General features: G+C 32.9%; 1 protein-coding gene across 8 annotated transcripts in view; it reads right to left on the bottom strand.

Moving 5' to 3' along the window:
- The window catches only part of METTL14 (methyltransferase like 14), a 64,317-nt gene that overhangs the window by 37,029 nt on the left and 13,827 nt on the right, over positions 1-13,461 (bottom strand). For all 8 annotated transcript variants that reach the window (XR_003795532.1, XR_003795531.1, XR_003795533.1 and 5 more), the window contains 5 exons: positions 12,190-12,280; positions 10,842-10,983; positions 6,727-6,819; positions 3,885-4,001; positions 2,552-2,762 (listed from right to left, as the gene is read on the bottom strand). Coding sequence is in view for 4 of the 8 variants with exons in the window: in XM_029234795.1 (XP_029090628.1) it covers positions 2,552-2,762; positions 3,885-4,001; positions 6,727-6,819; positions 10,842-10,983; positions 12,190-12,280 (654 nt within the window). In the remaining 4 variants the exon portion in view is untranslated. The remainder of the gene's footprint in view (positions 1-2,551; positions 2,763-3,884; positions 4,002-6,726; positions 6,820-10,841; positions 10,984-12,189; positions 12,281-13,461) is intronic.

Below are 13,461 nucleotides of genomic sequence, written 5' to 3'. Positions count from 1 at the left end.
TAAAATCATCCACAAAATTTCCAAACAAGATTTCATGTATATGTTCAATGGAAGTCTAAACAACTCAAAGTTCATTCTATAGCTGTATATATACTATGTATGTAGTGACTTATGCATGAACCGTATGTGTATTGTGAAAAACTGGTTTAAAAAGATTAAATTTAAACCATAGCATTCCCACCCTTTAAAAATCAATATAACATTTTAACTTAGAATAATTCAAGGATGCATGCTGCAATTTCCGAGATAAACACTGAAGGAACAATAAAAGAATATCTAAACAAGCTAATTAAAAAAAGAAAAACTGAATAATACAAGAATACTTAATCCAAAAGAAACGAGAGAAAAGGGAACACAGAACAGGTGGTACCAATGTAAAGCAAACAGTTAGATGGTAATTTATGCCCCAATATATCAGGAATTACATTAAATATAAACTGACTAAACAATTCAATTAAAAGATAAAGATAAAATGGATGAGAACTATGTGTTTGCTCACAAAAGATACACCTTAAATGTAAGGATATGGAAGATCGAACGTAGAAGGCTGGAAATAATATGCCAAGCAAACACACACCAAAAGGAAGCTGAAATAGCTATAATAATGTCAGATGAAGTAGAATTTAAAGTTGAGAAACACTGGATAAAGAAGGACATTTCATAATACTAAGAGGGTCAATCTACTAGGAAGGCATAAAAATTTTTACCTTTTAGATACACCTAATAACAGAATCTCAGATATAAACTAACAACTAAACAAAACCACAAACCCATAATCCTAATAGATTTTAACATACCTTTCTCATAGAGTAAGTAGTTTTAAAAAAAATCAGTAAAGACATGGCTGATATAAACAGCAACAACAAATACTACAACCAATCAAAAAAACAACATATTGTTACATTCTTTTCAGACTTAGAATATTTATCTAAATTGGGTCAAAAGCAAATCTTAACAAATTACAAACAAGTGAAATCTTATGGTATATGTTATTTGACAATATTAATCCAAAAAGCAATGACAAAATGATAACTTAAGCAACACAATACTGAATAACCTGCCAGGAGCAAAAATTTACTTTTAAATATAGGAAACATTTTCTCTAAAGCCAAGCCCCAGAGTAAACATTTCACATGCAAAATATTTCTTTGTAAAGAGAATGTAGTTTTTTACTTTTCTCTTTATCATTTTACACAATTTTATGAAACTTAAGGCCATCAGTTTCTACAACTGAAATAGTTTTAAGATACTGTGTTCGCTAACGCACACTCACAAAGAAATAGCTGACAGGGCTGAGGAGGGGGTAGAGGAGTGATGGATTATTTCATACATACATAAGGCAACTTTAAGGATTACTTTTTTTTTAGAATGAACATCAGAGTTTCGTTTCTTCTAAATTCTTAGGTACTTTTAAGGCCAATTATTCCACTGTAACTTCTTCAATTTTTACTTTTTATAAAATGTAGACTGTTTAAGACAAATAAGATCCTGGCTCGTTTCAGCTTTTTTTTTTTTTTTTTTTTCCTTTCAGCTTTAAACAGCATTTCTAGCATGGTACGGCCAAACAGGTTGATTTTATATATTGTGACTGAAGCGATGCAATGTTCTTAAAAGTTACTTCTATATTTTCTGAGAAGAAACAGATGCACTATTATTTCAACAATACTTTGTAAACAAAAGCTGTGCCCTCTATAAAAGAAAATCCTAGTCCATAAGATTATTATTTTCTACTCATTTTTTTTTCAGAATAGTAAATTCACATTATACCGATTTAGTAAAGTGTTAAAATTTTGATGAAACAACATCATGATACATTTAAGGAAAGAAGCCAGGTACTTTAGTTTCTAATAAAGCCAAGATCTCTATTTCACAAAGGTATGGTTATTTTCTGCAGGATCATTTTATTAGCAGACATTTAGTCCTGTCCAAAAAGTCAGTAAGACATTTGGTTCATGCCAAAAGATACTTGAAATTTAGTCCTATCCAAAACATCCATGAGCAAATTTGGTCCATGCCAAATGGTTTTGGACAGGGCCATATATCAAGGACATTTTGGTGTGGACCAAATATCTTACAGATGTTTTGGACAGGACCAAATGTCCTTTATGCATTTCTTCACTCAACACAATATTTATTCAATAACCTGAATGTTGGGTAGAGAGAATAAGACAATCCCCGATTTCTATGAGACTGCATACTAAAGAGACTGACTATAAACATATGCCCAAATGAATCTATAATTCAGATAACGATAAGTGCTATGAAGAAAAAGAAAATAGATTAAAGGGAAAGACAGCAGTGGGAGGAAGGGAGTGGAGTGGCAAGTTGGCTAATTTAGACAGGGTTGTGAGAAAAGATCCATCAGGTATTTGAATGATAGGAGAAAAGTCCATGGAAGAGTACTGAGACAAGACTGAGCTTAGCATATTTGAAGTATAGCAAGAAGAGGAATCAAATATATAAGAATTTTATTTTACATAACACTGTGTGTTCTTTCTTAACATCTATATCCCAAGGAACTATCGGTTTTTTTTTCCTCCTGAGGTCTTACCTGGTCGAATTGTACTATCTCTTCCAAATAAATGAAGGCGTCTTCTACCAAGACAAAAATGTTCAATTATATGAAAAATTTCTACAGGCTTTTCTATATTGCCAATTTCAGGTTCTTCTGTGATAATCAAGTCAATGTCAACATTAGCATGAATGAAGTCCCCGTCTGTGCTACGCTTAACAGTTCCTTTGATCCCCATAAGGCAGTGTTCCTAAATAATAATAAGAGCAGAACAATGAATCTCTTTTCATCAACAGTCATATTTCACAACATTTTACATTTCTGACGTTCCTCAATTCCAAAACAATCCTCATTTCTCTGAATCTTTGGGATACAGGTCTCTGGGCAAAAACACAAAAGGAAAAACCTGGATCTCTGGATCTGAGAAGACTGCCAGGGAAACTAGACATTAGAGTATTAAACTTGGGGCCATGACATTTTAGAATTGAGTCAAACACCGTAGAATCTTTTCCTCTGCAACCCTTGATAATAACTTCTCTTCAGCAGTTATGGGCATGGCACTTGACCTTGGAATCTTAAAATGATGTTATACTGGGCTTCACATGATCCAAGATCAAAACTACATATAAGGTATAAGCCTTTTCATATGGAGAGGACTTCAAGCATGGATACAGACTTACAAATACTCGATATAAGTAAATGTGAAAATCAAATGATTTCCTTTTTTGTTGTTTGTTTTTTGACCTCTATTTAATCTGGATGACAGAGTATGGTTTAAATAAATTTAATCTCACTTGACTCCATGAACCAATAATAGCAAGGATGGCTTAGATTCCCTTCAAACAGAATTTCTAGTCCAAGAAAGACTTTAAAAAGACCCTCCACCAGAGTCTCCCTGAAGAGTGAAAGACTGGAGGACAAACTGTTAAACCCTGATAACTAGCTGGGCAGTCCTCTGAAGCAGAGGTTCTCAGTGGTTCTTGTTCAGGTTCTTACGTAGAAAAAAGAAAGGAAGGGGAAAGAAATATTCATCTAAGCTGGCCAGCTATGAGTCTTGCTGCCATTTCTTTTTTCTCAGCAAAGAGAAAGGAAAAAAAAGCTCGGGGTCAGAAGTACTAAAAGCCCATATCTGACTTAGAATTACAGCAGTTTAGGATATACAGGAATACCTTCTTCAGCTCAGCATAGGTTGATCTGAGTGAATAAAATATTTTTAAATTAACTTGGACGTATTACTTTAATGCTCAATGCCATTTGTACAAGTCAAAGAGAAGGATCTTTCCACCAAAATTAATTAAACAGTATACAGTCATTTGGAAAAGCTTGAGAGAAAATAATGAAAATAAAGAAAACAAAACAGTAAAGGCAATACCTTTGTTCTCTGGAAGACAGCCTTTGGATCTAAAGTCTTAGTCTTCCCAGGATTGTTTTTATTGGTTTTAATCCAACAAATATCTTCACATCTTCTGTAACCCCACTTGCGTAAACACTAGAAATGAAAGAATTTTTTAAAACATCCTTAGCTAAAAGAAATAAACAATACTTAAAATAACCAACCAGCATTAAAAACTTCCTAGAGGTTTGAGACATTAAATTCCAAGGTGTCACAGTAATTTTGTCTTTGTGCAGAAATAGAAAAAAAGAAATACTAGTCTTTAAATATACAGCCATTATACAGAATACATATACCTTCTGAATATTAATATACAGTTGATATCAAAACATAGAAAGGATTACATAATACTCTGATTCTTTAATACTACCTTCTACTGTCATCAATAGAAAGTTTTAAATCGTAAGAAAACTCAGTCCCTCTTTAATCAGAAAATAATTCAAAAGATAATTTTGAATAAATGGGCCACACTCTTCAAAATGTTAAGGTCATGAAAGATAAGAAAAACTAAGAAAGTCTTCCAGATAAAAGAAGATTGAAGAGACATGAAAACTGATGACACTAAGTGATCCTAAGACCAGAAAAAAATTATTTATACTATATAGATGTTATAAGTGGGACAACTGCAAAAACTGTCTTATTGAGAATAGTATCAAAACAGTGTTAATTTTATGATGCTAATAATTGTACTATTATTATATAAGAAAATGACCTTATCTTTCAGAAATATAACTGAAGCACTTAGGGGGAAAGGGACATTATGTCTAGAATTTACTCTGAAATGGGGGAGGGGAAAATGGAAAGAATGAAAAAGAGTAAAAGAGAGAGTGAGGGGGAGAGGAGAATAAAAAAGTAAATGTGAACATTTGAGTTTCTGGGTGAGTGGTAAATGTGGATTGTTGCATAATTTTTAGAACTTTTCTGTAAGACTGAAGTTATTTTGAAATAAAATGTCTTAAAATCAGAAAAAAAAACAAAAGAAAATTTTGTTCCTTCCACCTCAACTTTCTATCCTCTGACAAAGCTAAAAACTGTTGAAAATGTTTAACTGATAACTTCTTTCCAAATGAGAGTCTTATGTTATTTTTATGATTTAATACTAAACCTCAAAAATTCAAAGACTTAAAATTGTTATTATATTTCTTTACTGAGTAAAACTTTACTTTCATCTTTATGTAATCTAGACAGTAGAGAGATTTGAACCTTAGTGTCCTAGAATATGTTATATATGAACATATAACAAATACTAGCTAAGTGAGTACTCAGAGTGGCATTTTGAGGCCCACAATATGTAGGTGTTGGCTAGCTGCTGGGAAAAAAAACATGAATAAGATATAGTCCTTACCCCTAGCTGATTAAGAGCAAAGTAGGGGGAAATAAGTAAATTGTGCAGTACAATATTGTTGGTACTATGATCAAGTACAAATAGAGATGTAGTGGAACATAAAATATACACACTTTTCAGGAATGCTCTTATTGTATAAACTGAGATACACCACAAAATGAAACTTAGATTTTTAATTTAAAATCTCAAAAATCAAGATCAGTATCTGTTCCTGTTGCCAGGTATTTGTTTCGCACTGCATTAAATATCACAAGGGCCTAAATCCAACATTTCCTAATCAACTTAGCACAACTCATGAGTATTTATCATGCTGAATTATTTTTGTAATCATCTGGAGCCAAAAGCTGCTTTCACCAATATGATAAATTGCTGCATAAACATATAAGATAAAACCTCCTAATCAATTTCAACCTAATTTGGGGGGTGGGAGAAAAGTCCAAAGCCAGACATTAGAGCTAAAAAAGGTAAATATCAATATACCTATAAAAACATACAGTATGTCTCTATTTTCTTAGATTTTCTATAGCATCTTAGGGAGGTGCCAGCAATAAAATAGATACCCTATATACAGTTATAGTCTTACCATGGATTTAATAAATGACAGAAGCAATGATGTTATCCAACAGTCTCAAACTTGCTATTTATACAAAGAATACACAAGCAATTGCAGAATTTCAGGATTTGAGAACCAATTTATCTCAATATAATCCTACTTAAATTCTTCACCTGTCAAATGGACACCTCCTAAAATTACCAGGATTTAAATGAGGTCATAGGCAGTAGATCAAATAATATTTCCTAAAAATGGAAAGTATTATCCAATAACAAGTGAGGTAACCGAAACACACAGAGTAAGTATCTCTTTACCCAAAGTTTCACTGCTGGACATCAGAACTGAGACCAGAGCTAGCCACAATGCTTCCATCATAAAAAAGCTTTATTATTTTGTTTCCATTCAGAAATCCAAAATACTCCAATCAAAAAACCAAAAAAAGTTCTGAAATACAATAAATATAAGGTACTTAAATTGAGATGTTATAACTTCTTTCTCACTCTCATGAATTTATTCAAACTATGTGCTCCAGATGCTGTGTTATTTTTCCAATTTGATTTGGCTTTCATTTGGAATTCAGGAGTTAATACTAGCCAGAAGAATACTTTTTAGCTACTAATAATGAACAGTAAATGACACTAAGCAGCTTGCTTTTGAGCTGCAATTCAGTTTCAAATCTCTGAACTGTTCTCTTCCTGCAGTTTTAATAAATCATATTTTGATTTATTCACCCCTAATGCTAGTTAACTAAGGGATACTGCCTTTTGCACATTCTTTGTTAAACATCTTTTTCTTCTGAATATTTTAATACTGTTCAAGAAACAAAGGAGAAAATAACATTATTCTTCAAACTTCTTATGCAACATACTGTGTTATTTTTTTCTTACGAATTTAAAAAACCACTTAAAAAAACACCATCTTACCACTCTTCCAAGGTCCAATCCCTCCCCAGAACCACACCAGAGAAAAATAAATGATCGAGGTGCTGCAATCTCATCAATTTCTAACTTCATGATCTGTAAGAAACCAAATCAATATTGCATAGAAGCATTGTTTCCCATTCATCCTAAATCCAAAAGAACAACCACTGCGATTTATCAGGACTTACAGTAAATGTGTTCTTTAAATGTACTAATTTTCATTAAGAAATACAATGGAAAATAATTTTCTTAAAACTTGTTCTTCTGGTTTTTTATTCCCTATTAAGATAACACAGATGCACACATGCACATACATACACTTGATTTTCTATGGAAAGAGTTTACAGGAAACCATATTTATAGAATTACAGAATTTTATAAGTTATGGCTTGAGAGTAACCTGTTACCATTTACAGAAAAACTGAAAAGGGATTAAATTACCCCAAAGATAGGGGCAAAATTAAAACATAACCACAAATGTTTGGGGGAGGACTTGGTTTCCAGTTCTAAATAAAATAAATCAATATACACATTTCAGTATAATGACTAAGTCTGAAATATCACAAACAATAGACTATAATTGTTTGCTTTGTATTTGTTAAGTGTGTCAATTTTAAAAAAAGTTCTGCAATAATTAAATCTCTAAATTGGGGAAATACCATATACTTGTATAAATGACTATAAAAGCAACCATGTTATATGGTATTCCTTTTCTTTTAGCTTCCTGTCACAGTTAAGAAGTTCCAGAGACAACGGTTCAAGCAAATATTTATTAGTTTCATGTATTAAGAAAATCTTAACTTCTACCTGAGTGGATCATAACCACATAATCTATAATTTATCTAGGTAAAAATACATTATTTGACAGTGATAATGGAAAAAAAATTACAATAGGCATAAACCTATTCAGTTTTATACTTCCGACTTTAAGTCTTGATATATCTCATCTAATATTCTCATAGGAATATGAATTAAAATAAATATGTAATACGCACACACACATAATATTCCTACAAACGTCTATACATGGTATAGCTAAAGATAAGTGATGGCACACATCAGTGAAGAACATTAAGCAAATTACTCTCTTGACATTACAATTATAAATGCTAAATGTTGGTATTTTAAGAAAGTGCTTATATTCTTTTTGTTTTTTGTTTTTGCGGTACGCGGGCCTCTCACTGTTGTGGCCTCTCCCGTTGCGGAGCACAGGCTCCAGACGCGCAGGCTCAGCGGCCATGGCTCACGGGCCCAGCCGCTCCGCAGCATGTGGGATCTTACCAGACCGGGGCACAAACCCATGTCCCCTGCATCGGCAAGCAGACTCTCAACCACTGCGCCACCAGGGAAGCCTGAAAATGCTTATATTCTTAAACAAAACACACTGGCCTCTACTGACTCTCTAATGTGAAAAAGAATACCTGTGAAACCCGAATGCTTTTCTTATTTATACTTTATTTATATTAGCTACTGGCACTTTCTTTAAGGTATTATCACATAAACGTTAAGAGCTTAGGGCTCTGGGGCCAGACAAAACTTTTCAATATACATATAAAATGGAATTCCTTTATTTCAAAAACTCTGTTAGTTTATCATATATAATTGAAGCTCCTGTACCTTCACTGACCAAACCTTAGAGATTCGCTAGAGAAAATAAAGTTCAACCTAACCACTAATCATAGACATAATAAGATTAATTTTTCAATTTTCTTTTGACTAAATTGACAAAGATTGTTTTATATTATTAACCAATTTTGATGAGGATATGGTGAAATAGATATTTCTTAAACACTACTGGAAGGAATGTAAATTTGTGCAACCTATCTGGAGAAATTCTCAGCAATATCAAGAGCATTACATCTTTAACCTTAAGTTTTGGGGATACTATATACTGTATACTTTTCTGTTTCAACAATAAACACAGATTACACTTATCAGAGGAGAGGAAAAACTTTTGTAAAGTAAAATAAAATAAAAATAAAATAAATAAAATTGCCAGAGGTACTGAAGCTGAAAGGAAAAGCTTCAAGGAAGAAAAACTGAAGTTATTACATCTTGAAAAATAAGTAATATTAACAAGTTAATAATTATTAACTCGGAAGATGTGCAAGGATTCAAAGCAGTTCTCTATGAAACACCAGTCTAGAATTTCAGTCCTTTCCCTTCCCTACCTCTCTTCTGTGTTCAGTGCTCCTGATCACACTCTCCTCCTCGAAATTCCCTATTCCCTTGGTTTCCGTGACATTCATACTCTCTTGGTTCACCTCATTCATCTTTCACCCATTCTTTTCACATCTCTTTTATAATGTGCCTCTTAAATGTAAGTTTCCTGAGGATTTACAGTAAATCCACACTGTTTCTTAATTGAGACACTATCTCAAGACAAATTCATTTATTCTCATAGGTTTAATGTGCTAACCCTTTAAAATCTGTATTTTGAGATGATCAAATCTGTCTTTTAAGTTTCATAATCTTATTACAACCTCTACTTGAATGTCTCACATACACCTCTTAATCAACATATTCAGTATAATCTAATCGCTCTAATCCTGCTACTACTCTTAAATTGACTCTCTCAGCTGGTGATCTCAACCCATTTATCCCAAGATTCAAACTCTTGACTCATCCTTTACTCTTCCCGTATTCCCAATCACTAGATCTCGCCAGAAGTATCTACAAAACATTACTGAATTTATCACCTCCTTTCTATTCTTATTACCATCACCCTAAATCAGGGTCCCTTCATCTCCTAACTAGACTACTGCAACAGTCTTCTATCTGCTCTCCCCTCTCCAGACTTCATTTTCTCTAGTCTATCCTCCTCTACACACTAATCTGACCATTTTACTAAACTGGTTAAAGCCCTTCAAAGACTCCTTAATGCCTTTAGGCATTAAGCTAAGCTTCTAAGAAGACATCATCTCAAGACAGTCCCAATCTGTGTTCCAACATCAACCTGCATACAGACCTCCCTCACCCGTCTCTTTGCCTCCATCCCTCCTGCTCTTGCTGTTCCTTCTGCTTGGAATCCCAAATCCACCCTTTTCTTCAGCTGGCCAATTCCAGCTAATCTATCCATACATACTGTTCATGTGTCATCTCCTCTTTGTTTATGTCCCCCAGCTTCCTCAGCTTGGTCAGTTTTTCTCAGATCACCTTATGCAATCCTCTATTATTGAACTAACAATATGATAACGCAATTATCTGTTTAGGTCATTGTTTATTTTATCCCATTAAACTGTGTGCCCCTTAAGGCCAAATACTAAGTCTTATTCATCTTTCAATCTCCAGTACCTAGTTGCCTAGTACAAAGTGGTGCTGAATAAATATTTGTTATTTTTGTTATTGATCAGTAGAAACAGGTTACTTTATGTAACTAACTGAAGCTATCAGCTTGTTCAATCTTATTCAGGAAAATATAACATCACAATTATATAATACTGAATTATATCACAATTATATAATACATATGTCCCTTAAATCTATTATACTGTAAGTTCTTTAAAGAGTAGAAATTATGTTCATATGTGTGTGTCTGTGTGTGTGTGTGTACGTATACTCTGATGTTTACTAAAACTAACCAAATATGGAATGTTATCAACCAATCTGTTTTTAGACTTATTTCTAGCTATACATTCAAGGACTCTAAGACTGGAATTTTGAGTCTTCCACAGACGATTTACTCACTACCTGCTCAACTTCTGCCTCAAAAAGACAAATCAGGGCTTCCCTGGTGACGCAGTGGTTGAGAGTCCGCCTGCCGATGCAGGGGACACGGGTTCGTGCCCCCATCCGGAAAGATCCCACATGCCGCGGAGCGGCTGGGCCCGTGAGCCATGGCCGCTGAGCCTGCGCTTCTGGAGTCTGTGCTCCGCAACAGGAGAGGCCACAACAGTGAGAGGCCCGCATACCAAAAAAAAAAAAAAAAAAGACAAATCAGACTAAAGATATAATAATATTTGTTAATGTACCTTAGACCTTCAGCCATAACATATATTATAAATCTATATTTACAACTTCCTAAAAAAGTAGGGATATTTATAATATTACTTTCTGATCAGACATATATTTATTTGAAAAATAAATAATTCATTACAATGTAGAAAGTTTGATCATACATCATCCCAAGTCCAGCATTTTTCATTAGCAGTGATGCCAGTCTCTCTGTAATATTCTTCTAAAGGGGGTTCAAGAAGAATCACATCAAATTTGGGTGTTAGTTCTCTGATGTCAAAGGCTTCTATATCTGCTTGTAAGTACCTATTTGATTAAAGCATAAAATGTAAGAGATTTTCAAATACTTTACAATGGTAATGAAAGAAATTTCTTAAATATTTCCTAAACACTATTTACAAAGTCACCATGAGCTAATTACTGAATACCTTTTTATGGAGGAGTATCCTTCCTCAGTACAGACAGTAAACCATCTACCAGTGCTCTTCCAGAGGACATGGATACACTCACACCACAAAGTAAAATCACAGTCCCACACAAACATCCAAAATACAAACTTCTCTCATTTCTTATATTGAAAATCCATACTCAGATGAGTGTCTGAGCCCCTTTCCATTATCATCTTAATATTCCAAAGAATACCATATTACTTTTTCCACAATTGTTAAGTTAGAAAAACTATTTGTTAGTAAGTTTTAAATTCCTCCCTCTAAAAAAGTTTCTAAAAATGGACATAATTTTCTTTCCTTAGTTTGTGCCTTAGTAATATTGTTTAACAGTTTTTTCTAGCTACTTAGTATAAATTACTACTAGCCTTTACTTAATGGTTATTTCCACATAGTATGAAAGTATTTTAAATATAAAATACTTTAAATGTAAGAGTGTTTTTAAATAGGATGCATATTAGTCTACTAAAATTTTTGCCACAAACTCAGACGTCTTTGCAGTTCTTCTAATCATTAACAGTATACATTTTAGCAAACTGTTAAATGTACAAAATGTTCAAAGTAAGCTAAATGTGAAATAAAGAGAGTCTCCAATTTCAAAGACCTTAAACACATTTTTTTAGGGAAGCATTAGTCTGTTTAGCAAAGGTTAAAATGAATTTTTGTATTCCAAAATGTTAATAGCATCTCTGGTTGCTGAGTTATAATTAACTTTCATTTTCTTACTTTCCCTAAGTTTTCTAACTTTCTTCAATAAATAATTTTTGAGAAGAAAAGTCATTTAAAAACATTTTAAGATAATCAGGAATACAACAAATATGATTTTCTAAGAAAAAAATTTAAATTAGTAATTTAAAGTAAATTGTCTAGAAAACTGAAAATAAATTAAATGAGAACCTACTGTGTACTCAGCACTGGAGTTTCAAACTAATATATTTTACTATACAGAAGAAAGAGAATGTGTTAACCTTACAAAGATAGTAAATTTTTTTCAAACAGAAAAGGGGTTACATGATAAAAAGACTAACATTTTAAGCCTGAGTTGGGAACAAAAAACCCCACTTACATAGGAGGAGTGTTAGATTTAGCTATTAACTCATCCTTCAGCCTGATGAGCTCCCTCAGTTTAGGGTATTCTTCAAATCTGTCAGCCAAACCTGAAGAGGAAACATAGTAAATTCCAAATTTCAATACAAATGAGTATCAATGCATTCAAACGTGACGAGCCTGCTCAGAACAAAACAACACACAACCACCTCTTCATCCTCACATCCTTTTAGAAAAGTCTGAGGACTTTTAAACAATTCATATATACATTTTATATACCTAATGACCCTAATCCCACATGCAGGCAAACTCCCAGATGTTCTAAAGCCCAGATCAAGTCAATTAACCATTTAATTTCTCAAATTTATTAAATTAACTAACCTGCTTATAGCATCAAATTAACTAACCTGCTTATAGCATCAAATTTTGCCATTCTGTTCTCAGGAAAAGAAAAATTTTTCTTTCAATCATGCTTTTTGCATTTTCTTTTTACTCAAAAGTCTTTCTCCCAAAGAATCTAGTGATTGTTAAAATTTTTGCTTAGTTTCTTAGACAGTTATCCAAAGCAGAGAAAATGAGGATTTCTCTTCTTTACTACTGATGATCTTAAGTGGCTACACTTTATGGACACAATCCCAGAACAAATCTAGTTAAAAAGATAACGAGTCCCTAACAGTCATTAGTGCACACCTCATTCACTCTGATTACTTATCTAAATTGTACTACCAATTCCAAGGTAAGTCACTTTCTCTAAGAATATTTCCTATATCAATATTTATAGTTTTAAAGATCTCACTCCACATTATTATAAACCAAATCCTCAGATACATTTTCAAGCTTAGGACCTTGAAAAACATCTCCAAGTTCCATAAAGGTTAAAAACAGGAGACTTGTTCCCATGTCCTCAAAAATATTTAAATCTCTGAGCCTCAGAAGAGCTTTTAGGTAAAACAACATAATAACTGTTTAAACAACTGTAGGAGTAAGTAGGGCTTGAATATCGAAGATTCCTAAAAGTTTTTATTTTGTTTTTTCTTTCTTCCCTACAAGAAGCATATTCATGACAATATAAATTATATAAACATCTTAAGTTGAAAACCAGAAGTACATTTTAATAACTTTAATACCAAAGAGTAAATAAGTGAAAGATTTTATAAAGCCTCCTCAATCAGTGGTTACAGATCAAATGAAACAAGTTTGAAGATTTTAGTACAGTCAGGTTTCAATCACAATAGAGTCAGCTCTCAATCATCTACAAAACAGGTACACCTTTTTCTCAATCCATAATAGT

Source organism: Monodon monoceros, unplaced genomic scaffold, assembly GCF_005190385.1.
Source record: "Monodon monoceros isolate NGI ecotype Baffin Bay Population unplaced genomic scaffold, NGI_Narwhal_1 Super_Scaffold_20, whole genome shotgun sequence".
Lineage (NCBI taxonomy): Eukaryota > Metazoa > Chordata > Mammalia > Artiodactyla > Monodontidae > Monodon > Monodon monoceros.
This window is presented reverse-complemented; position numbering and strand designations above follow the sequence as displayed.